Source organism: Aquarana catesbeiana, linkage group LG01 (assembly GCF_042186555.1).
Source record: "Aquarana catesbeiana isolate 2022-GZ linkage group LG01, ASM4218655v1, whole genome shotgun sequence".
Taxonomy (NCBI): domain Eukaryota; kingdom Metazoa; phylum Chordata; class Amphibia; order Anura; family Ranidae; genus Aquarana; species Aquarana catesbeiana.
The window spans coordinates 74487321-74513306 of NC_133324.1; the positions used below are offsets into that span (position 1 = coordinate 74487321).

At 42.9% G+C, this 25986-nt stretch overlaps 1 protein-coding gene across 1 annotated transcript in view; it reads right to left on the minus strand.

Annotated features, from left to right (window-relative positions):
• ALPK2 (alpha kinase 2) overlaps positions 1–25986 on the minus strand; it is a 133322-nt gene that overhangs the window by 42748 nt on the left and 64588 nt on the right. Inside the window, exons 4-5 of the mRNA XM_073630467.1 lie at positions 14816–14943; positions 10952–10987 (exon numbers count right to left, since the gene is read on the minus strand). Coding sequence (XP_073486568.1) covers positions 10952–10987; positions 14816–14943 — 164 coding nt within the window. The remainder of the gene's footprint in view (positions 1–10951; positions 10988–14815; positions 14944–25986) is intronic.

Below are 25986 nucleotides of genomic sequence, written 5' to 3' on the forward strand. Positions count from 1 at the left end.
GGCACAGCGTCCTGAGTCCTGACCTTAACCCCATAGAACACCTTTGAGATGAATTAGAGGGAAGACTGCGAGCCAGGCCTTCTCATCCACATCAGTGCCTGACCTCACAAATGCGCTTCTGGAAGAATGGTCAAACATTCTCATAGACACACTCCTAAACCTTGTGGACAGCCTTCCCAGAAGAGTTGAAGCTGTTGTAACTGCAAAGGGCCGGCCAACTCAATATTGAACCCTACGGACTAAGACTGGGATGCCATTAAAGTTCATGTGCGTGTAAAGGCAGGCGTCCCAATACTTTTGGTAATATTATATATATATATATATATATATATATATATATATATATATATATATATATATATATATATATATATATATTATATACACACAAACACACACACACACACACAGTATCTCACAAAAGTGAGTACACCCTCCACATGTTTGTAAATATTTTATTATATCTTTTCATGTGACACTGAAGAAATTACACTTTTCTACAATGTAAAGTAGTGGGTGTACAGCTAGTATAATGCCCTGTACACACGATCAGACTATCCGTTGTTGGAAATTCCGATCGTGTGTACACAATTCCGACGCACAAAGTTCCACGCATGCTCAGAATCAAGTAGAAGAGCCGCACTGGCTATTGAACTTAATTTTTCTCAGCTCATCGTACGTGTAATTTCCGACAAGATTTGTGTGACCGTATGTATGCAGGACAAGTTTGAGCCAACATGGATTTTGTTGTCGGAATCCCTGATCAATATCCGATCGTGTGTACGGGGCATAAGAGTGTAAATTTGCTGTTCCCTCAAAATAACAACACACAGCCATTAATGTCTAAACTACTGGCAACAAAAGTGAGTACACCCCTAAGTGAAAATGTCCAAATTGGGCCCAAAGTGTCAATATTTTGTGTGGCCACCATTATTTTCCAGCACTGCCTTGACCCTCTTGGACATGGAGTTCACCAGAGCTTCACAGATTGCCACTGGAGTCCTCTTCCACTCCTCCATGATGACATCATGGAGCTGGTGGATGTTAGAGACCTTGTGCTTCTCCACCTTCCGTTCCAGGATGCCCCACAGATGCTCAATAGGGTTTAGGTCTGGAGATAGCTTTGCCAGTCCATCACCTTTACACTCAGCTTCTTTAGCAAGGCAGTGGTCGTCTTGGAGGTGTGTTTGGAGTCGTTATAATGTTGGAATACTGCCCTGCGGGCCAGTCTCTGGAGAGAGGGGATCATGTTCTGCTTCAGTATGTCACAGTACATGTTGGCATTCATGGTTCCCTCAATGAACTGTAGCTCCCCAGTGCCGGCAGCACTCATGCAGCCTCAGACCATTCACCAACAGTAATCCATGTCCTTAGTCGGCTTGTCTTCAGCAAACTGTTTGGGGGCATTCTTGTGCATCATCTTTAGAAGAGGCTTCCTTCTGGGACGACAGACATTCAGACCAATTTGATGCAGTGTGCGGCGTATGGTCTGAGCACTGACAGGCTGACCCCCCATCCCTTCAACCTCTGCAGCAAAGCTGGCAGCACTCATAAGTCTATTTCCCAAAGACAACCTCTGGATATGACACTGAGCACGTGCACTCAACTTCTTTGGTCGACCATGGTGAGGCCTGTTCTGAGTGGAACCTCTCCTGTTAAAATGCTGTATGGTCTTGGCCACCGTGCTGCAGCTCATATTCAGGGTCTTGGCAATCTTCTTATACCCTAGGCCATCTTCATATAGAGCAAAAATCCTTTTTTTCAGATCTTCAGAGAGTTCTTTGTCATGAGGTACCATGTTGAACTTCCAGTGACCAGTATGAGAGAGTGAGAGCGATAACTCCAAATTTAACACACCTGCTCCCCATTCACACCTGAGACCTTGTAAAACTAACGAGTCACATGACTCCGGGGAGGAAAAATGGCTAACTGGGCGCTATTTGGACATTTTCACTTAGGGGTGTACTCACTTTTGTTGCCAGCGGTTTAGACATTAATGGCTGTGTGTTGAGTTATTTTGAGGGGACAGCAAATTTACACTGTTATACAAGCTGTACACTCACTACTTTACATTGTAGCAAAGTGTCATTTCTTCAGTGTTGTCACATGAAAAGATAGAATATAAATAATATAAAATATTTACAAAAATGTGAGGCGTGTACTCACTTTTGTGAGATACTGTGTATATATATATATATATATATAGATATATATATATATATATCTATATATATATATATATCACACGTACAGTATATAAAACACTAATGCCTTGTACACACAATCGGACATTCCGACAACAAAATCCATGGAACGTCAAGAACGTGGTGAAGTACAACACGTACGACGAGCCGAGAAAAGGGAAGTTCAATAGCCAGTGCGGCTCTTCTGCTTGATTCTGAGCATGCGTGGAACTTTGTGCGTCGGAATTGTGTACACACGATCGGAATTTGCAACAACGGATTTTGTTGTTGGAAAATTTGAGATCCAGATGTCCGATGGAGCCTACACACGGTCGGAATTTCCGACAACAAACTCTCATTGAACACTTTCCGTCGGAAAGTCTGACCGTGTGTACGGGGCATTACACACACTGAAAAAGTATACATGGCCTTTAAAAGCAGACCCCTACAAGTATCTTTAAAGCTGAACTCCAGGCACCAAAACCTTCATTTAAATATTTTACTCGATAGTCACAATTTGAATAGATCCACATTTGTAAGCTTAGATATTACCTTGTAAAAGTAGCAGTGGCATTATCATTGTGCTGTTCATAGCCTGAGCAGAGTTTGGAGCTGTGGGAGGGGCTTAGTAGGTTCCACCCACTACAGGCTGCCTGCTGAAAACTACCGGAGGGGGCGGAGACCAGACCAGTCACCCTGCACAAGGAGAGAGAGCAGCAGTAAGTGGTCTTTTTTTAAAAGAAGTGCCTGCACAGAGGGAAAGTCTCACACTGGATTATTGCACAGATCTGGAGAAAAATACACAAAGCACACCAAGATTCAAGTAAGAATATATATGAGTCTTGTATTTAGACCAGTGGTTGTCAACTTGCAAGGGAAAGGGGACCTTACATGTAATGCTACAGAAAACTGTAGAGGAAATGATCAGAGCTGGCTCTACTAGCATGGTTGGAGCCAGAAGGCATGCTATAGAAGACCAAAGACTAAGGACATATTGTGTGAGACCACTGAACATTACTACAGTCAATGGACCATTTACAAAATGAATGCTCCTTGTACTGACTACTAGGGCCCCAAGGGCCACACTTTAAACACCAAAGGGCCACATGTGGCCCTCAGGCCGCAGATTGGGCACCAGGAATTTAGACAGTATTTGTGTATCCTAGAGTTCAGCTTTAAAATGGGTATTGTCAATCGACCTTATATTCTGCCCTACTCTGTCTTCCCCACCTCCAGTCTCCTCTTTTTCCTTTTCTCTATCTGATATCATTATTCTCTCCTCGGCTAATTACACAGAGCAGAACTTCAGGATAATGGCTCCTTTTACACACCAGTTCTGAGTGTACATTATCTTGTTCTACATATAGCAATTTAAATACAGTATTGCTATAATTATTTTTTATTGCTGTTTAGTTCTTATAAAAAAATACTGTGCAGATTTTTTTTTTTTTTTTACTGTAATGGAGGGGAAGGGTGAGAAATGAGATCACTCCATATAGAATTAATAACATATAACAGTGTGGGTAGGTAATGCTGATTATAACTTCTGCACTGGTTTCATAGTACTTAAAGCTGAACTCTAGGCAGAAATAAGAGACACAAATTAATGTAGCTCTGTATTCATCAATACATCATCAAATGGATTTATTAATTTTGATGCGGTATAACGACCTGAACTTGACTTGGTATCGGCCGCTTGCAGTCCATGTACAGCAGAGCTTAGACTGGGAGAGGAATTAGCAGCACGCGGAGACAATTAATTTTGCTTGTTTTCTGATGTAGCACCCTCTAGCGTGCTACTAGCGGTACTGCAGGCAAATCTAGCTGGCCCAGGGATAAAGCTGAGCCACGTAATCTGGGTCAGGGTTATTAGAGATTAGGGCTGGATGACTCATCCAGGCAGCTCTCTGGTGCCTCCCCCTGGTTCTAGAATATTGGAGAATATTCTAGAAGTTAATGGGCGGAAGCTAGGAGGGGTTGCCTTGAATATTTAGGGGCCCTTAGCCAGGGACAGTGCAGCTGTTATCCTGGGCCGCCGTCATATGTCGCAGCGGCCTTCCAGGCCCCCCAGGCGGCGCGCGCGCGCGCCCCCGCATCACTCGGTCCCTGTGTGTGAGCAGGACCGTGGATCTGTGTGTGTAAACTGTGTCTGTGTCCCCGTTAAGGAGATTTACCCTCTCTATTTTTCCTATCTATTGTTTACCATTGTCATTGAAAAAAATTTAATTGAAAGTAAAGGAAGATCCCAAATTTTAGGTTGTCCCCAGAAAAGTAATAGAGGGATAATCTTTCAATGGGGACACTAGTTCTGGTGAGCTGGGGGTCCCCAAGGAATTGCCTCAACTGCTTGCTCCCCGTAGGACATCCATGGACATCCTCGGGTTTCAGTAATTATACTGGGATGATGCCTGCACCTACAGACATCATCCCGGTATGGAGCTTTTCACCTGGGGATTCCTTATAAAGCTAATTAGTCACTCAATCACTTCTGTGGGTGGTGGAAGGGGGTCCCACCTCCCGCTGCCACCTTTCCTGGGCTCTACCATCCCATTGCGGAACCCGGGAGCGATGTGGCCGCTGGCGATGGCTGCCCTGTACAGAGAGAGAGGAACTGACGTCATTCCTCTCTCTCTGTAACCCCGGAGTAGTTTGTCACTTCCGGGTTCGCCCCTTTGTTTACCTGCCCGCCAGTGGCCAGGAAAGCAGCCGATCAGACCAATCCGTGTCTGCATGGGAGGCTAGAGGAGAGATTTGGGGTCTAATAGACCCCAGATCTCTCCATAAAGAGGACCTGTCACGGCCCATGCGGTCACAAGGGATGTTGTTCATCCCTTATGATAGAAATAAAGTTAATCCAAAAAAAAGTGTGGAAAAATTATTGTGTATAAAATAAATTTTAAAAAAAAGTGTGATTTTTTTTTTTTTTTTTTTTTTTTTTATTGGTTGAACTAGATGGACCTGCGTCTTTTCAACTTGACTAACTATGCATACGTTACTCCCGCATGCATATGTAAGCGGTAAACGCACCATGTGAGGTAATGTCACGAATGTCAGAGCGAGAGCAGTAATCCTAACACCAGGCCTCCTGTGCAACTCTAAACTGATAACCTGTAAAGGCGTTTAAATCGTTGCCTATGGAGAATTTTAAGCACTGTAGTTTACCGCCATTCTGTGGGCAAACGCAATTTTAAAGCATGACATGTTAGATATCTATTTACTCGGCGTAACATCATCTTTCACATTATACAAAAAATTGGGCTAACTTAAGTATTTTTTTTTTTTAATTCATTAAAGTGTTTTTTTTTCCAAACTGCATTTAAAAAACCGATGCGCAAATACCGCGTGACATAAAAAATTGCAACACCCACCATTTTATTCTCTAGGACCTCTGCTAAATATATATATATAATACATTTAGGGGTTCTAAGTGATTTTCTACTTTAAAAAAAGTAGATTTTTACATGTAGGAGTGAAGTGGCAGAATTCAGAATTTCGGATGGGAAGTGGTTAATTTGCAAGGATTTCCGCTCACTAATATTTAGTATAATATTTTTTTGGTTTGGTTAGGGTGCAGATGGATTTGAACACTTATTCGTTGTTATGGCTCTCTGTGCCCCCGTTAAGGAGATTCGCTCTCTCTATTTGTCCTTTTTACCATTATCATTGAAAGTGAACATGAAAGAAAATCCCAAATTTTGGGTTGTCCTCAGAAAAGTAAAAGATGGGAAATCTTCCAATGAGAACACTAGCTCTGGTGACTTGGGGGTCCCTAAGGAATTCCCTTAATTTGCAGGAATTTCCTCTCACTTGCTGTTTGGCTATAGGACAGGAAGTGAAGGAAAATCTCCACAACGGGACACAGGTGACGAAAAAAAAAATCTGACAGGGGTTATAACCTTCCCTTGCTCTATCCAAAATGGAAAAAAAAAGTTTGACCTATAGTTCTACTTTCAGTAAATGTAGACAGCGAGTGGCTGCAAAGAGTCTGCAGGAGAACATCTGTATTGAAAAATAAGAAAGGATAAAAAAAAAGAAAAAAAAAAAAGGCAAAAATTTTCCTAGGAAAAAATATGGCGATTGTTTACAACACACTAGTGCTTTTAGGAACCACTTCCGGACCGCCGCACGCCGATATACGTCCTTACTTTGAAGGAGGATATGGTTGTTATGGCAGCAGCTAGCTGCCATAACCCCGGTATCCTCTTGTTTGGCCGGTGGTCCGCTTCAAGATAAAAGTGGTCTCTGTGACGGATTCGCCACAAGATCACTTTTATGGGCGGCGGGAGAGGGTCCCCCCCTCCCGCCGTGCTCTTGTGCCCTCCGCCGCTTACCGGCGCCGCCGGCTGCGGCGGAGGTGATCCAGTCCCTCTGTTGGCTGGGTATGGAGATGAGTTAGGGGAAGATGGCCCCCACCCGTCTCCATGACATTGCAGGGCGGAAGCGACGTCAAAACGTCACTTCTGCCCATAGCTCTTAAAGGGCCATTTTTTTTTAAATTTCTTTTTTTAAATGACAATTTTTTTTTTTTTATTGCATTTTAGTGTAAATATGAGATCTGAGGTCTTTTTGACCCCAGATCTCACATTTAGGAGGCCCTGTCATGCTTTTTTCTATTACAAGGGATGTTTACATTCCTTGTAATAGGAATGAAAGTGACACATTTCTTTTTTAAAAAAACAGGGTAAAAATAAAAAATAAAGGTAAAATAAATAAGAAAAAAAAAAAGTTAAACGCGCCCCGTCCCCCTGAGCACGCGTGCAGAAGCGAACGCATACGTGAGTAGCGCCCGTATATGAAACCGTTTGACGCCGTTCCACAAGCGGGCGCAATTTTGAAGCGTGACATGTTGGGTATCAATTTACTCGGTGTAACATTATCTTTCACAATATTTTAAAAAAAATGGGCTAACTTTACTGTTGCCTTATCTTTTAATTCAAAAAAGTGTATTTCTTCCAAAAAAAGTGCACTTGTAAGACCCCTGCGCAAATACGGTGTGACAGAAAGTATTGCAATGACCTCCATTTTATTCTCTAGGGTGTTAGGAAACAAATGTATAATGTTTGGGGGTTCTAAGTAATTTTCTAGCAACAAAAAACTGTTTTTAACTTGTAAACAACGCATCTAAAAAAGAGGCCCGGTCCTTAAGTGGTTAAAGTTCACATCCCCTTTAACGTCACCAGTGTTGCCCTTGATTAAGATGATTTAGTGATATCAGCTGGAGACGAGAAGGAAAGGACTTTTTACAAGGTGACAGATGACAATCTCTGCCAGGCAAATTTGATAACACATCTCCGGAATATTATTTGTCCATCAGGACCGGGGAGTTGTGGAGCCGTCCAAAAGCATGATTAGCTTTCATCTTTGCAGTAAACTGGGTGAACCGTTCATCTAATTATAGACAAGACGAAGGACATTTTCTGCACTAGTGGACAGAGTGTCCTCATCACCCACCTCAAGTGTCTCTTCTCCGTGTCTTTTCCCAAAAATGATTCATTCTCTGTTAATGCCTTACTTGGAATCAATGAACGTATAGGCAGGCGCTGAGCTGAGGATTATAAATACTAAGCGACATCGCTACGGTTCTATCCATGTGTCTTTTCTTCCCCCGGATCATAAGGTGGCATTACTACAGTCTGCTAATTATGTGCAATGCTACCAATACATATCTATAAATAACATTATGATTATCTCGTTTTAATGGCACCTGAAGGTGGGTGGGATATATTAGGCCACATGTGAACATGTTGTCCCTGAAGTTGGTGTGTTGAAAGCAGAAAGAAAATGGGCTAGCGTAATGATTTGAGTCACTGCGACAAGGGCCAAATTGTAATGGCTAGACCAGTGGTCTCCAAACTGCGGCCCTGAGGGCCAGATGGGGCCCTTTGCTTGCTTTTATCCGGCCCTTGGGGTACTATTTTACATAGTTACATAGTAGGTGAGGTCGAAAAAAGACACAAGTCCATCAAGTCCAACCTATATGCGTGATTATATGTCAGTATTACATTATATATCCCTGTATGTTGCGGTCGTTCAGGTGCTTATCTAAAAGTTTCTTGAAACTACCGATGCTCCCCGCTGAGATCACCGCCTATGAAAGGGAATTCCACATCCTTGCCGCTCTAATGCCGCGTACACACGAGCGGAATTTCCGTCGGAAAAATCTTGGATGGTTTTTCAGACGGAATTCCGCTCAAGCTCGGCTTGCATACACACGGTCACACAAAAGTTCTCTGAACTTTCGACTGTCAAGAACGCGGTGACGTACAACACTACGACAAGCCGAGAAAATGAAGTTCAATGCTTCCGAGCATGCGTCGAATTGTTTCTGAGCAGGCGTGTTTTTTTTGCGTGTCGGAATTGCATACAGACGAACGGAATTTCCGTCAAGAACTTTTTTCGTTGGGAAAATAGAGAACCAGCTCTCAATTTTTTGCTAGCGGAAATTCAGACAGAAAAAGTTGGATGGAGCATACACACGGTCGGAATATCCAACCAAAAGCTCCCATCACACTTTTTTTTATGGAAATTCCGACCGTGTGTATGCAGCATTACAGTAAAGAACCCTCTACGTAGTTTAAGGTTAAACCTCTTTTCTTCTAATTTTAATGAGTGGCAACGGGTCTTGTTAATCTCCCTTCTGCAAAAAAGTTTTATCCCTATTGTGGGGTCACCAGTACGGTATTTGTAAATTGAAATCATATCCCCTCTCAAGCGTCTCTTCTCCAGACGATCCAACACTGGGGCATAATTTTCCCCCACTGAAGGGGCATAATTTCTCCCAATGACACCAATAATGGGGCAAAATGCCTCCTAATGACACCAACGATAGGGCACAACTCCTACTGACACCAAAGATGGGGCATTGTTTCTCTCCACTGACATCTGGACCTTTTCTACCCCCAATGGCCACAGTCCGCCCCCTCCCTCCCCAAAAGTTTTGAGGACAGTAAATTGGCCCTTTGTTTAAAAAGTTTGAGACCCCTGGGCTAGACGACTGGGTCAACTCCAAAACTGCAGCTCTTGTGGAATGTTCCTGGTCTGTAGTGGTCAGGACTGACCAAAAGTGGTCCAAGGAAGGAAAGCAACGAACCGGCGACAGGGTCATAGGCGGCCAAGGCTCATTGATGGCATGCACAGGGAGTGGTTGGCCCGTGTAGTCTGATAGCAGAGTTACTGTAGCTCAAATTGCCAAAAAAGTTAATGCTGGTTCCAGTAGAAAGGTGTCAGAACCAGGGCTTTTTTTTCAGGGGGAACGCTGTTCCGGCCCCTCTGACACTGATTGTATGTAATGAGAAAGGGGTGCTGGGGTGTGCTGCAGGGTCTATTCATGCTGGCTGCTGGGCATACTATTGTTAGGGGGGCAGTTGTTGGTGGGAGGGATCTACTGTTGAGGGAGGGTCAGTTGTTGGTCTGGGGGATCTACTGTTGAGGGAGGGTCAGTTGTTGGTCTGGGGGGTCTACTGTTGAGGGAGGGGTGGATCTACTGTTGAGGGAGGGGTCTATAATGCTGGCTGCCAGGAGTCTATTGTAGCTGGGTAAATATTATTTTGTGGGTGGTCCATTGTTGTTGCTTGGGGGATCTATTGTTGCTGGGGAAGAGAGGGTGACTCAGAAAAGGGTAGTTCCTGTACTTATTCTCTGAGAAAAAAAGCCCTGGTCAGAACAAACAGTGCATCATCATTTATTGCATATGGGGTTGTGTAGCCGCGGACTGGTCAGCGTGCCCGTGCTGACCCGTTTCCCCAGCCAAACGCGCTTACATTGGGCATGTGAGCATCAGAGCTGGATCATGGAGCAATGGATGAAGGTATCTTCTAAGTGTTGACTTGGCCTCCAAATTCGCCAGATCTCAATCCAATCAAGCATCTGTGGCATGTACTGGAAAATCAAGTCCGATCCATATCTCTATTGGAGCAAATTGGACTATTACTTTATTATTTTTTTACTTCCTCTCCCCGGATAAACTGTGGGTTTAGGTTTCTGTAGGTTTTTCATTTTTACTTTGTCTTTTGGTTGAATGCAATGGACGTTTCTTTTTCCAACCTAATTTCATAATGCCCAAATCAAGCCAAATGTTTTATTTAGTTAGGTTAGAACCTCAGTCAGGTATTAAACAACTCCTAAACATAGAAAATAGCCAGGACTCCAAAACTGCAACTGAAACCAGTGTTTTGGGAACATAAATGCACCTAGCTCCAGATAACCTGTCAGTGTGAAAAAGGGGATCTCCATATCCTTGAAATGTTGGCCTTGTCCCTATGAAATGTGTATCCTTTCTTGAATCTTCCAGATCTGTGCAGTAATCCAGTGTGAGACTTTCCCTTTGTGCAGGAGCTTCCTGTAATAAAGACCACTCACTGCTGCTCTCTCTCCTTGTGCAGGGTGACTGGTCTGGTCTCCGCCCCCTCCTGTGGTTTTCTGCATGCAGCCTGTAGAAGTTGGAGCTACTAGGCCCCTCCCACAACTCTGCTCTTCGCACAGGCTTTGTACAGCACAGTGATGATGTCAATGTTACTCTTACAAAATAATATCTGAGTATGCAAAGGTATTTGGTGCACACAAAGTGGATTTATGTCCTTTGTGGCTATTGAACAATATAAATAAATGAAAGTTTTGGTGCCCTACATTCAGTTTTAATATAGTATATAATATAATATTAAATATAATGTTATCACTTTTTTTCTAAATGGATAACAACATCAGGCAACAGTAATTGTACATATGTTGGCAACAATATCAAAGCAGTAATTCCATGCTATTCACATTACCTTCTACATCCTGATAACGTGTAAGCTGCTCCAACACTGGAAATAAAAGCAAGGTCTGATTAATGATGAGCAGTTATTACATATTATTGATTAATGATGAGCAGTTATTACATATTAATGATGAATAGTTATTACTTATTATATGTATGGTTTTATATAATATTAATGATTAACAGTTATTACATATTAATGATGAGCAGTTATAGCATAATAGTGATGAGCAGTTATTACATATTTATGATGAGCAGTTATAGCATAATAATGATGAGCAGTTATTACATATTAATGATGAATAGTTATTACATATTATATGGTTTCATACGGTATGTAGCATCCCTGTATCCTTCAAGCCCAGCAATACTCTGAGACAGAAGCTTGTACTGTACATCCTAAAGACCCAACACCCAAACACCAGTGAAGTAACTTGGTATATTCAGCGTTATTAGGAATGCAAAGACCCGTATGTTTGGGAGACAAAACAGCCCCTCAACAAACAGTGGCCCAACATAGGAGAAGTAATACTACAGGTCAGGATTCAGCAGTCTTCCTACACATTAAAGCGGAGGTCCAGCCTGGGTGAAAAAAAAAATAAAAAAAGTCAGCAGCTACAAATACTGTAGCTGCTGACTTTTAATATTAGGGCACTTACCTGTCCAGGGAGCCTGCAATGTCGGCACCCAGACGATCTTCAGATCGACTCCTGGGTGTTGCCGCCACCATTCCTGGTAGGGGGAACCCGGCAGTGAAGCCTTTTGGCTGGTTCTCTACTGTGCATGCGCAAAGCCCTTACTGATTGGAAGAAGGAGGGGGGCCGAACTTCCGGGAGATCGGGCCATGGCCACATCTCCAGAAGTGGGGAAGGGGACCTGTCAAAAACAGGTCCCCGTTCCCCCCCTGAAAGGTGCCGGATGTGGCACCGGAGGGGGGAGGAAGCGTATAAGCAGAAGTTCCACTTTTGGGTGGAACTCCACTTTAAGGTAAAGGGATGTTTTTTTGAGGATGGTAAGCTGGACATTTTGGAGAGAGAGGACAACTGGTTTGCAAGAGGCATGAAAGAGGTCACCTACATCAAACAGACATTCAACTCCATCCTTTATCCACATATAATGTGGTTTAAAATCTCTAGTCCAGCGTGTTGATATCAATTCATGCCTTTAGCCATGTACTTCAAGGAAAAAACACCTATGCAAACTTCCTGACACCAAGGATGGTGTAATGTATGTAGAACCCTCTAGTGTGCTAGAAGTGTAAATACATTTTATTTTCTTCTAGTGCAGGCAAATGTATACAGGCTTGCAGGAAGCTGGAGATGGAGTGTTAGGCTGTCGTGGCCTTTGAGGGAGCTTTGGGGGGGGGGGGGGGTGACCTTGGGCCTGGGTTTGGGTGTGGACAGGACCTTCTAAAAACTCACAGAAGTTTTCTTTCCAGGAGGCACGGGAACAAGGAGAGGACAGTGGGAGAACACTGCTGGGCAAGTCTCCAGGAGAACAGGAACAGCCAAGAGGGCTGGTGAGTGACACACAGTCAGGAGGACTGGGAGGCATGCCGGAGAGGAATGGGATGGAGCAGTCTGGGATGGGTGCAGAGCCAGTCAGGAGGACTGTGGTGGCACTGGCAGTGGAAAGGGGCAGCTGCAGCCAGGAGGGCTGGCAGTGCCTGAGGAAGTGGTACTGGGAGCACTAGCCACATATAGGACAGCTAGCACCAAGGACTTCTATTTTCTTGATACACCATAGGTGCATTCTACTAAGATCCAGCTGAGGCTGTGTTGGATCTGTGCTAGCTGGTCCTGGGAGTTGTTGTGCTGCAATCAAGATTGTGCAGGAGTGTAGAAGAGGAAAGTGAGTGCATATACTGGAGTGTATATAGTTCTAGTCCCTCACAAGTTCTGCTGATCAAATGGGCATCCCATATCATCCTTTCCCTATCCAAGTTCAATTCCCCTAATAAAAAAACAAACAAAACTGTTTCTTGACTTGGAGTGAGTGGAAAATCTGTGTGCCTGGCTGTGCAGGGTGGAAGATGACCACATTCACCAGCGACCCTTACGGGGGTAGTGCTACATGTAATTAGAACAGGGTGCTTCAAAAACTCTCAAACCTCCCACCCTGTTCTTGGACGGTCAACATCTTCACATTGGTAATCGGGCTAAAGTGGTTCTAAATGCAGAATGTCTTTTATCTTGCATTCTTTGCATGAAGGTAAAAAACCTTCTGGGTACAGCTCGCCCCCCAGCCCCACTAATACTTACCTGAGCCCCATCTCAATCCAGCAAAGTGCATGAGAGCAGTGGTTCTCCCGGGTCTCTCTCTCTCCTCATTGGTTGATACACAGAAGCCCCCAACATGATTTCTCCTAACATTATTGCTCCAAACATTTAAATGATGAATATACTTTCAGACGAATGAAGCAATGACATGAATGAATGAAGAAAGCAGCAGGCCAGTTGTCATGGATTGCAGCACATTTCATGCTGTTATTTACTTGTAGCCCCATTGTCCTAAACAGGGGCCAATATGTCAATTTAGTTTTTGGCTGAGCTGTAGTTAGCTCTGACTGATTGTACAGATTTTCACCTATTTTTTCCCCTAAGCTTTAGGCCTGGTTCCCACCTGTGCAGTTTGCTTTTGATCCGTTTCTGCAGTGCTTTGTGCTGTGCGATTTGCGTTTTTGACACGTTTTCATGCGTTTTTTGATGCATTTTGCTTTTGTTATGCTTTTTTTTGGCCAATTTGTTGTTGGGCAGATTCGAAAATAAAAAATGCTTCAAAAAGGTATCAAAACATACTACAAGCTTTTCTGCAGCGCATCCATTGAAGTCTATTGAACCAAAAATGCACTGTTTAGCGTTTAAAAAAGTCCCTGACCCTTTCCAAAAATGCAGCAGCTGAAAAAAGCATAGATGTGAATGTGTCCCATAGAGAATCATGTTAAATGGACTGTAGTGCATTTCTGCAAAAAGCAGCATAAAAATACATAGGTGTGAACCAGACCTAAGCTGGCTTGTGATTTCTCACCAGTAGATATACTTGTATCACTGGTCACAGTATGAGCCCTCCCAGACAAAATTAAGTCATGAATAATTATATTTTCTTCAGCCAATGAAGTAAGAGGGTTTTCCCACTGGTGCATGATGGGGAGGATATATATATATATATATATATATATATATATATATATAAAGTCCAAGAGGTTGCTGCACTTAAAAACTTCTTTGCTTTATTTCACAATATCTTCAGGAGAGATTTACAAAGCAAGTATAATCCTTTCAAGCAATATCAAGAAGCAACAAATGCTTACACAGTTTCAGACATGAGTAGTTTCAGATATGGATGGATGGATGGATTACGTTTCGGGCTAGTCAGCTTACGCCCTTCCTGAGATCCATTGAAACACATCTATATTGGAGCCTAATGTATGCTGTTCAGTTGTTGTGAAGCTGTTCTGCCTGGTGTGGAGGAAGCTGTGCCAGGGAGAAGATCCAGGGGAGGACCCTTGCTGCAAGGAGACCAAGGAAGAAGGCTGGTCTCTTGGAATGGCCTGGTGACTCATTTAGAGGATGCACTGAAATTTGGGAACGTGCTTACAGTATTCCCGGGTCGGCCTAAAGGTTCTGACACTGTAAAGTTGGACATTAATCTGGAGAGTCTCTAAAGTGCTCTGCTACAGTGTCTGGGACCCCTAACCCTCACCTCCTTAACTGTTCTGCAATAAAACAACAATACAAAGTGACTGGTGCCCAATATTTTTTAGCCCTGGGGACTCAAACCTGGGGTGAAATGCTAGCCCGCCCCTAGCCTGTGGAGGTGCTATCCTGCCTTTGAGGTGTCAGGGAGGTGCTACATACTAAATACACATGTTTACCTTCAGATGTAAGTTGAAATTCCGTTGTCACTTTTCCATGCATGTTCTTCAGTGTGCAGAGATACACCCCCTGGTCCTTCTTACTGGTCTGTACAATGGCGAGGGACACAGGAGAATCATCTTTAGGACTGGAATGAGATATAACAAGTTCCATATTAGGACAATGTTGATCAAAACTGAACATAGCAGAGCGTAATAATAACATATGGTCACTGGGTATTAGGTTCAAGTCAGACTAGAGATCCTGATGCTGGTGGAAACTGGCTATCAACAAGATTACTAAATAACCACTTACTTGATGTTGGGTTAGTGGTTTCTTTGATCCCATATTGATACTGTTCCTAGTGATTTGTCACCAAACACAGGATTGCTAATCTGACATGGGCCTTCCAGTCACTTCTTCCCTCCACACTGCACTGAATTAATGAGGATTCCCTTAACATTTTTATGAGTCTTTACAGCGATTAGTTCCTGCATGACAAATCAATAGATGCCCTTTGTGACAGACCGCCTAGCACCCTGCCTGGGTGCCTCTGCCAAGATACAGCTTCCTCCACTCCGGGACCAGGTATTATAGCTGAAAATTGCACCCAAGAACTAGACGACACTAGCTTAGGTGCAAACTGGAACTCCTTATTGAAAACTCAGAAAACACAGAATTTATACCACACAAAATCAAAGAGCTTAATCACATTATCCTAAACAATGCAAACTTTAAACAGTAATATCATCAGTACACCTAACAGTACATCTAATGAACAGATAGCATCTAACAGTAACCTAATTAAACAGTGACCTAATTAAACAGTGACCTAACTAATAGTAAGCTAATCAACAGCTAGGCACCTGAACAAGTCTTGATTAGTCAGGGAGTCCACCCTCAGACAGTCTGGCATCAGTATTGAAGAAGACATAGGGCTGTCTAAATCTCATTAAACAGCTTTCTTTTCACATCCATCTTCTCAGTGAGTTTCAAGTTGGCAGAGACCATCATGGTTTCCTTGACTGTTAAATGCGGTAATAACATGTCATCTTGCATTATATAACATGACATCTTCCTGAATGCTCGTAGATCCCTCAAATGCCAGGGCCCATAGTCAGTAGGCAAGAGGCTACCCTGCAGTCCCTTCCAAAAGCCCCTGTCCCGGTTGGGTCTGTCACACCCTCCCGTTTTGCTGTTTGAATGACATGTAAAGTTCTTGTTTTACAAGACTGATGAGAGTCTAAACATATATTTTAATTCTGGGCCACTAGAGCTAAGTCTACGATGTTAAAAGAAGCCTTCAAACATATGCCCAAATGGGTTTACACATTAAGACAGAGATGAGGCAGAGGTGGTTCTGTTTGAGCGTTGATACTCCATGCTATGATTATCATGTGACCTAAGGCTAGGCTTATGGTCACCTGACCAGCTGACATGGGACCAGCTTTTTTTTGTAAAATAGGTATTTAGGCTGGGGTGATATTTTTAGCTCAAAGAGGAATGGGGTGATCCCTGATGCCACACATCTAACGAATCCTATGGAGGTGGGTAGAGCAACCTCAGCCCGCACTCTGACCGGTCCAAGCCCTGATGTTTTTAGCTAATGGGCCAATGTAAAGGGTAATATCACCTTTGTATTACAATTTGCCATACAATAAAGGGCCCCCCAGTATTTTTAAAAATAGTTTAGTAGAGAAAAATTAGCTTACTTTAAATGATATTCCTGTAGGCCAATAGTGGTTTCCCTGAGCAGAAAACTTGCACTGCAGGTTTGTACACACAAATACTGGGGTCCATTTTTTGCACAGCGATCTTTAATACAAAGGTGAATGAACCCATTAAAGTTTTAGTACACCTTTTCTCAAAGAATTAAAGGGTGAACTCCAGATATTCTGGCCACCCCTCCAGATTCTGCTGGGCATAGCGGCTGTAATGCCTTATCCTACCGGTGTACTTGTCTATACACCACAGCAGAACAAACACATCCTCGGAGTGAGTATCCATTACAATGCTCGCAAGGGAAAGTTCTTATTGGTCAGAGCAGCCATGTGACCATGCTGGCCAATGAGAAGCGCATCTGAAGTTTCTTCTTTCAGTAAGGTGTCCTGGAAGAAAGAATCTCTTCTTGTTGGTCATATGGTTGCGCTGACCAATGAGCTCTTGTGAGCATTATGATGGATACTCATTCTGGGACTGTGTATTAGGGTGTACTGCAAAAATGCTACACTATATTACCAAAAGTATTGGGACGCCTGCTTTTACATGCACATGAACTTTAATGGCATCCCAGTCTTAGTCTGTAGGGTTCAATATTGAGTTGGCCCACCCTTTGCAGCTATAACAGCTTCAGCTCTTCTGGAAAGGCTGTCCACAAGGTTTAGGAGTGTCTATGGGAATGTTTGACCATTCTTCCAGAAGCGCATTTGAGAGGTTAGGCACTGATGTTGGACGAGAAGGCCTTGCTTGCAGTCTCCACTCTAATTCATCCCAAAGGTGTTCTATTGGGTTGAGGTCAGGACTCCGTGCAGGCCAGTCAAGTTCCTCCACCCCAAATGCGCTCATCCATGTCTTTATGGACCTTGCTTTATGCACCAGTGTGCAGTAATGTTGGAACAGGAAGGGGCCATCCCCAAGCTGTTCCCACATTGTTGGGAGCATAAAATTGTCCAAAATGCCTTGGTATGCTCACGCCTTAAGAGTTCCCTTCACTGGAACTAAGGGGCCAAGCCCAACCCCTGAAGAACAACCCCACACAATAATCCCCCCTCCACCAAATGATTTGGACCAGTGCACAAAGCAAGGTCCATAAAGACATGGATGAGAGAGTTTGGGGTAGAGGAACTTGACTGGCCTTCACAGAGTCCTGACCTCAACACGATAGAACAGCTTTGGGATGAATTAGAGCGGATACTGCGAGCCAGGACTTCTGATCCACATAAGTGCCTGACCTCACAAGTGTGCTACTGGAAGAATGGTCAAACATTCCCATAGACACACTCCTAAACCTTGTGGACAGCCTTTCCACGAAAGAGTGAACTTACCCTTTAAGGCCAGCTTGAAGCAGCAGCCTGTATAGTAAGAGTTCGCATTAGCTGATGACCTGATTGCTTAGGATCGTAAGTCTGTCAGTGATCCTTTCAAGCAGCTGTTTGGAGAATTTGATTTCTTAGACATCCTGACCTCAATTTACAATCTTTATTTTCTTGTCTGGCCATTATTTCCTTGATACCACGGCTTATGTAATTCAGAGGTGCATTATATGCCTCAGTTACCCTTCTCTCTACATAGTGTTTTATTTTGTTTGTTTTTTTACCTCCGGTGTGGATTATAACACTGCCAAAGGCATTGTAAGCCCTTCAAATAAAATCAATGTAAAAGTCAATCCACAAAGATTACCACACAGGTTATCACTCCTTAAAGCATCAGTAAAGGTAATAAAACATTTAAAAAAATGAAAATAACAAACATGTTTCACTTCCCTGCAAAGGTTTTGCACAGATCGTCCCCAATCCTCCTCTTCTTGAGTCCCCCGCTGTTCTTTTGGCTCTTCTTCTTCTTTGTGTGCCCCATAGCAAGCAGCTTGCAAAGAGGGCACACCTGTAGGCCCAATCCCGATCTTGGCTGTGTGTGCGTCTATTGACACACATAGTAAGGCTCAGCCCAGCTCCTCCCCCTCTCTGCTCACAGGACTTGATCGACGGTGGCAGGACCAATGGCTCCCACTGCTGCCTCTGTGGGCAGAGAGAGAGAGGAGAGAGCCACTGCAGACTGGCACAGCGCTGAATCAGATAAGTATAAAAGGGGAAATGAGGCAATACAAACACTGGGATATTTTTGACTTTAAAGTTTCAAGCTAATTGTAATCTGTATTTGTCCATCTATGGAAGCCCTAAGGGAACTCATAGACCTAAGATGACAGTTCAAACAGCTGGATCAGTTGATGATGACCTCATGTCTTTTGGAGGCCCCCAAACCCATCAGTTGTGTCTACTTCAACAATTGGTGACAATTCTGGTCCTGATTACTGTTCTTCACATTTAGGATAATCAATGCTATATCAACTTGCTCTCCGGAAGTTTTTTTGCAACGCTATACCCAAATAAAATTGATATCATTTTTTTTCCCCCACAAATAGAGCTTTCTTTTGGTGATATTTGATTACCACTGCATTTTTTATATTTGTTACACTAAAAACAATTTAGAAAAAAAACATTTCTTTCTGCTGTAAAACATATCCAATAAAATAAAAAAAAAACAAAACTTATTTCTTGATAAATTTAGGCCAATATGTGTTCCGCTACATATTTTTGGTAAAAAAAAAAAAAAAATCCCAATAAGCATATATTGATTGGTTTACGCAAAAGTGATAGTGTTTACAAACTATGAGATATATACTGGATTTTTTTTTTTATACTAGTAATGGTGGCGATTTTTAGCGGGACTGCAATATTGCAGCAGACAATCGGACATTAACTAACACTTTTGGCACTTTGCGGGATCTGGTGACACTAATACAGTGATCTATGCTAAAAATATGCACTGTCACTGTACCAGTGACACTGGCTAGGAAGAGGTTAAACATCTAGGGTGATCAAAGGAGTAAATGTGTGCCTAGCCAGTGTTTTTGTGTACTATGTGTGCTGCTTTCACTAAGGGATGTGATTGATGTTATTCCCTGCTTTGCAGGCAGAGAAAATCCATCACATCCCCGCTGACAGAACAGAGCTCTGCTTTGTTTACATAGGCAGAGCTCCGTTCTGTGTGTCTTCCTAAATATACCGGCGGACATCTATTGGCCAGCACCCATTGATTGGGTTCTGCTGTGACTAATTACCCCCCCAGGCGGAAGTGCAGAATCACCTCGAATGGACACTATAAACTTTTATTAACTGCTAAATTTCAAAATTTTATTTTCTTCATTATTGCACTCTTCAACAAAGACAATGTATATTGTAAAGAAACTATTGCAAAAAATATAAAAAATGTTATTGAAAATATATTATTAAATACAAATATATAAAACTATTAAAAGACTACACATGGCACGTAAAAAAGAGACTTTTTCAAACAGGAGTTTAACACAAGATACATTCAACTTTTCTTGACCAGATATGTAGCAATTTTGTAATATCATGATACTTTGTCTAAACTGCACTTTTCTGTGTTGCTGTTTATGTGTGATGAGTGTGGCAATTCAATCCATTCAACTGGATGAAAAAAATGTGCTAAAAAAAAGGTCCCTAACTCTTAACGTAGAAATAAACTCTGAGCACCACAAACAGCACCGGAAGGATTTACCCCCTTCCTGACCAGAGCACTTTTTAAGATTCGGCACTGCGTCGCTTTAACTGACAATTGCGCGGTGGATCCCAAACAAAATTGACATCCTTTTTTCCCACAAATAGAGCTTTCTTTTTGTGATATTTGATCACCTCTGTGGTTTTTATTTTTTGCGCTATAAACAAAAAAAGAGCGACAATTTTGAAAAAAAAAAAAACGCATTATTTTTTACTTTTTGCTTTAATAAATATCCCCCAAAAATATATAAAAAACATTTTTTTCCTCAGTTTAGGCCAATACGTATTCTTTTTCATATTTTTGGTAAGAAAAAAAAGCGCAATAAGCGTTTATTGATTGGTTTGCGCAAAAGTTATAGTGTCTACAAAATAGGGGATAGTTTTATGGCATTTTCGCTTGTTTACATTAGCATCTCCCTGTTCTTCCTCACTGTGAGATGATCGCGGGTTTCCCCGCAGACCGAGTCCGCGATTATGGTCGTGGAGCTCCCGGCAGGCGCAAGCCCGCAACCTGCCTCTTAAAGGGCAACGTACAGGTACGTTAATCTGCCTATACGTGCCCTTCTGCCGCAGTATATATGCGTGAGGCGGTCGGGAAGCAGTTAATATTCAAAGCAAGCTTACCAATCCAATCTCTCCACGCTTTATTTTACTGTGAAAATCACCCCTCTAGCATTACTAGCTGTCGCCATTAGACATGTGCAATTTCATGTGCAAATTCGGACAAATTTGTGGTTATTTGGAGATTCGGATGTATCAGAATCTCTGAATGAAATCGTAACAAATTTAGTTGAAATTCGTTAAAATTAATTTCTTTTATTCTTTTCTAATGAATTCCAAATTTTCATAACAATTAGAATTCGGATCAGTAGAAAAAATGATCGACCGATTCGAATGCCGTGTGAAGAATAGCTGGTCGTTAAGCAGTGGGCTGGGAAGCCGTCTGTCGCATCCTTAACAACTGATGAGTTATCAGCTGTCCACTGGCTTCCCCACTGACAGCTGAAATGTAAACAAAACAATGCAGGCAATAGAAAAAAAACAAGGTCGGGTGGCCCTCAAATCCATACCAGACCCTTCGCGTCCGCTATGGATTTTACGGGGAACCCCACACCAAAATTTAAAAAAAAATAAAAACGGTGTGGTGTCCCCCCCAAGGTCCATACCAGACCCTTATCCGAGCATGCATCCAGGCAGGTCAGGAAAGGGGGAGACGAGCCCCCCCCCCCTCCAGAACCATACCAGGCCACATGCCACAGATCACATGCCCTCAACATGCCCCAAAGCACCTTGTCCCCATGTGAGGTAGAAAGAAATCCTGGATAGCCGCACTCTGGGATAAGGACATCTTTATTTCAATAAAATCCAACAATACAGTCAATTGCAGAGACGTACAGGGTGGTAGACTGCTAAAGCGTTTCACATCATTTGGATGCTTATTCGTAGCTACGAATAAGCATCCAAATGATGTGAAATGCGTTAGAATCTACCACCCTGTACGTCTCTGCAATTGACTGTATTGTTGGATTTTATTGAAATAAAGATGTCCTTATCCCAGAGTGCGGCTATCCAGGATTTTTTTTTACCTCACTGCAAACCAGCAAAGCCAGCACCTGGAACCAGTTCTTACTAGGGCGGTGTCATTCCAGAGCAAGAGTGTTTGTGAGCTGCATTTCCTTTTTTCCCACCTTGTTCCCATATTGATGGGGACAAGGGCCTCATCCCCACAACCCTGGACGGTGGTTGTGGGGGTGCAGGGGTCTGCGGGCCCAGAAACTGGCCCCCAGATCCTGCACCCCCACCATTTTTTTTTTAAACTTTGGTGTGGGGTTCCCCTTAGAATCCATACCAGACCCGTAGGGCCTGGTATGGATTGGGGGGAGGTCCCCATGTTGATTTTTTTTCTACGGAATTTGCTATTGCTATTGTTTACATTTCAGCTAAGTCAGTGGAGAAGCCTGCTGACAGCTGATGACTCATTGGTTGTTAAGGCCTCGGGGGCCGGCTTCTCAGCCCGCTATTTAACAATCAGCTATTCTGCACACAGAATTTGAATTGGTCGATCATTTTTCATCCGAATTCAAATCGTTCTAAAAATTTGGAATTCTTTAGAAAATTCATAAATGAAACGAAATTTAACGAAAACGATATTTAACGAATCTGAAACCACATTAAACAAATTCCGAAAGGAAATTAGTAACATAACGAATATAAAATGAAACAAAACCAATCTTTCCATTCTTCACATGTCTCATGGCCATCTTAAGTAAGGGCAGATGATTCATGTAGCATTTAGTTCCTAAAATCCATCTGCCCTTAGCTCAGGCATGCAGACAGGTGCATATTTGAAAAAAGCCCTCCTCCCCTCCTCTAAATTAAATGAAAACTCCTGGAATGTATGACATAATTTGGGCTCTGAAGAAGAAGGTGCCCACCTTCGAAACGCGTCAGCCGGCAGCGATCTGCACATCTTCCCAGTAGGATCTGGAGACTGCCATCAGTGGATCGATCACCACTTATCAAAAAGATCGTTCTAGCGTGATTTTCATCCACCTTTTATGAGTAGTAGTTTTTTGTGTACATTTTGATAACCTTTTTTAAGGATAATGCACTAGGCCGGTGCGCCCTCTCTCTTTTGTTTTCCGTTGACTGTTAGGATATCCCTATCGTTGAGGGCAGTTTAGCCGAAAGTTATCGTCCATCCTGAACTTTGAACTGTCGGGCCTACACATTTATGCGCAAGAGTGTTTGTTTTGTTGTATATGACATAATTTTGGCCTGGGCTAGAAACTAGGAAGCAACTGAAGGTGGTGTGGGATTTATAACTGAAGAAATGTAAAAAAAAAATTAAAACACGGAAATATAATATATTTTTTTCTATTTATTTACTAAGACTAGTAGCATAAGGTTTCAAAATAATGTAAATTTATTAAGAGAATTTAGTTCCACTTTAACTATAAATCAGTAGAATCTTGGTTTTGTCTTATGGTCTATCTGGTTGGTGGGACAATGCCACCTTCAGCCCTCTCCTGTGCCAGGTAAGGACTATCAGATGCAGGTCTTAATTTATCACTCATGCTAAGAATAAACACTTTAGAAGTTGGGAGGGTCAGTAAGTACCCAACAGCATGAATCCTGCATTTGATATTTTAATATGTGGCTTAGGAGGTCATTGGATAGGGCTGGGTAAAATCTAAAATATTTGATATTTAGATTTAACTTGGTATCAGGACATGGCATTTTGCTGCGGTCACCCCCTTCAGGTTTAACAGAGCCTAGACTTAAGCTGGAGATAGATTGGATCGAAATTCGGCTGGTACAGCAGGGGTTGGCTGAATTTTGATCCATGTATCAGCAGGCTGATTGTGCCCATGTCGATCCATCGATCAACTGGGGTACAAACAAACTGTCAGATTTTTTACATACGGTTACTGCCAGTTGATATAGCCGTTAGCAGTAATCATTGCGTTCTGTTGGCCACGTGGTGAAAGGAAAGAGAATCAAATCATCAATTGTCTGCCTAAAGCCAGGTACACACTAGGAGTTTTTTTTTTTTTGTTCAACCAAGTAGGTTGAACGAAAAAAAAACTGTCAGCTCCGGTCGAAGCCGCTGTACTAACTAGGCGAAGTTAGTAGAGCGATCTCCCCCCCCCCCGCTGAGCTGTTGTGTTCTGACAGGGGGGTGGCCCCCCACCAGAACACTCCAATCAATGCATGTCAGGAAAGGTTCCATCCGCTGATGGCTCTGTCAGGCATTTGGCGTGCAGTACTGATGTCCACCAGCGGGTGTCTCCTGACAGTCTGGAACTGTCAGGGGAGCTCTCTCCTGCTGGTGGTATTATTTGATCTTTGGGCCGCAGTACTGGCGCCCACCTGCGGGTGGTTCCTGGCAGTGTGGAGCCGACATCCTCTCCTGCGATCAGGCGTCACCTGAACCTGATTGCAGTAGATACCTGCAATCAGGCATCACCTGAACCTGATTGCAAGTATCTTCCTTGTGCCCTGACCTGGATCTGAGAGACCTGACCCCTGTACCTTGTACCTGTACCTCCTGTCACCCTTACCTTTGTATTTTAGCCTGATCCATCCATCCCCTCCTTGTCCTGTTTGTTCCCTGTCCCTTCTGTTCTGCTGACCTTCCGTTGATGACCCTGGCCTGGCTAAGTTTATGATTCTGGTATTCCCCTTTATATGTATATATCTGTCTGTTTATTATTATTATTTGTGGGTCTCTGTTTGTGGTTGGTTGGTTGCACACTGTATTATATTGGAGGTGGTTGTGTTTATGTCATTCACTTGTCTTAATAAATCACTATATTTCACTTATATACGTTTGGGTTTCCTCTGTTGCGGTCCACGCCGTTCTGGTCTCACCTGATATGCGACAGTGCTCTTCGCCATTGGCTGACAGCTCTGATCGGCTGCTGGTTTTCCCAGCATGCTCATCCAAAAGAAGCCGGCCAAACGGCTGGCTTCTCTCTGACAGGGTGCCATACACACAGGCTAAATGTCGGCCGATGTCTCCCGACATTCGCTCCGTGTGTACGGGGGTTACTAGTGTTTGGTGTTGTTCACTAGTAGTATAGAGCAGGCAGAAGGGCAGGTCGGTGCTACTGAACTGCAGACTGTCAACAGCTACATATTGCAGCAGGGTGGAGGATGAGAAGATGGCAAGTGAAATAAATCCTAATGGGCATCAAAAATATTTTAGCTACTGGGTGTGCAATGTAATTTAAACACAAAATATCTTCTGTAAAATGTAGAGTCTCATTGACAACCTGTATATTCTGGAAACTGACTTCTTTTCCTAAATAAAAAAAAAAAAAAGAGTCCCTAAGCTGCCATCCTCCTCTAATAACAGAGTTGTAGACAAAAAAAAAATTTGATATACCTGCAGGGTGCAGGTTATTATGGGCAAGTACTGTTTTTTTTTTAAATGATTTCCAATATCTCTATGTACTGTAAGCCCATTGTGTTTATCTGCATTCTCCTGTCCTGACAGCTGCAGCCAGCCCTGTGTTTGACATGTACAGCATATCGGCCTTCTATCATTAGCAATCACAAGGCACTTTTCCTGCTCCTGGCAGGTGCTCTAATCTATCCATCACTGTCATCTCACATTCAGAAACAACAGGGCAAAGTAGAATCGCCAATGTATTTATAACTCTAGCATGTTATTTCCTATGGTCAGGAATACAAAATAGATTTTTTTTTTAAAATGTCTTTTTTTTGGTATGGTAAATATTAACCGCTCGCCGACCAGCGGGCTGTGCCTGCAAATCGCCATAGCTGTACATCAGCTCTTTTAAGAGCTATAACAGGCGCGCGCATGGCGGGGGCGCCGATGCGCATGACCGGCGGCCACAATGACCGCCGGCCACCTTCGATCACTCCACAGAGAGCCAGGACGGGGATCTGTCAATGTAAACAAACAGATCCCCGTTCCGACAGGGGGGTAGAGAGTGATCGTCTGTTCCTAGTAATTAGGAACAGCGATCTCTCTCCTCCTCCAGTCAGTCCCCTCCCCCCACAGTTAGAAACACCTCCCAGGGAACACATTTAACCCCTTGATTGCCCCCCTAGTGTTAACTCCTTCCCTGCCAGTGTCAAACTGATGAAGAAATTTGTTTTTGTTTTTTTTTTTTTAATTTGGGATATTTATTAACAACAAAAAGTAAAAAATATTGTTTTTTTTGTTTTTTTTATATTTTCGGTCCTTTTTTGTTTAGCGCTCAAAAAATAAAAACCGCAGAGGTGATCAAATACCATCAAAAGAAAGCTCTATTTGTGGGAAAAAAAGGACGCCAATTTTGTTTGGTTACAACGTCGCACAACCGCGCAACTGTCAGTTAAAGAGACGCAGTGCTGTATCGCAAAAAATGGCCTGGTCA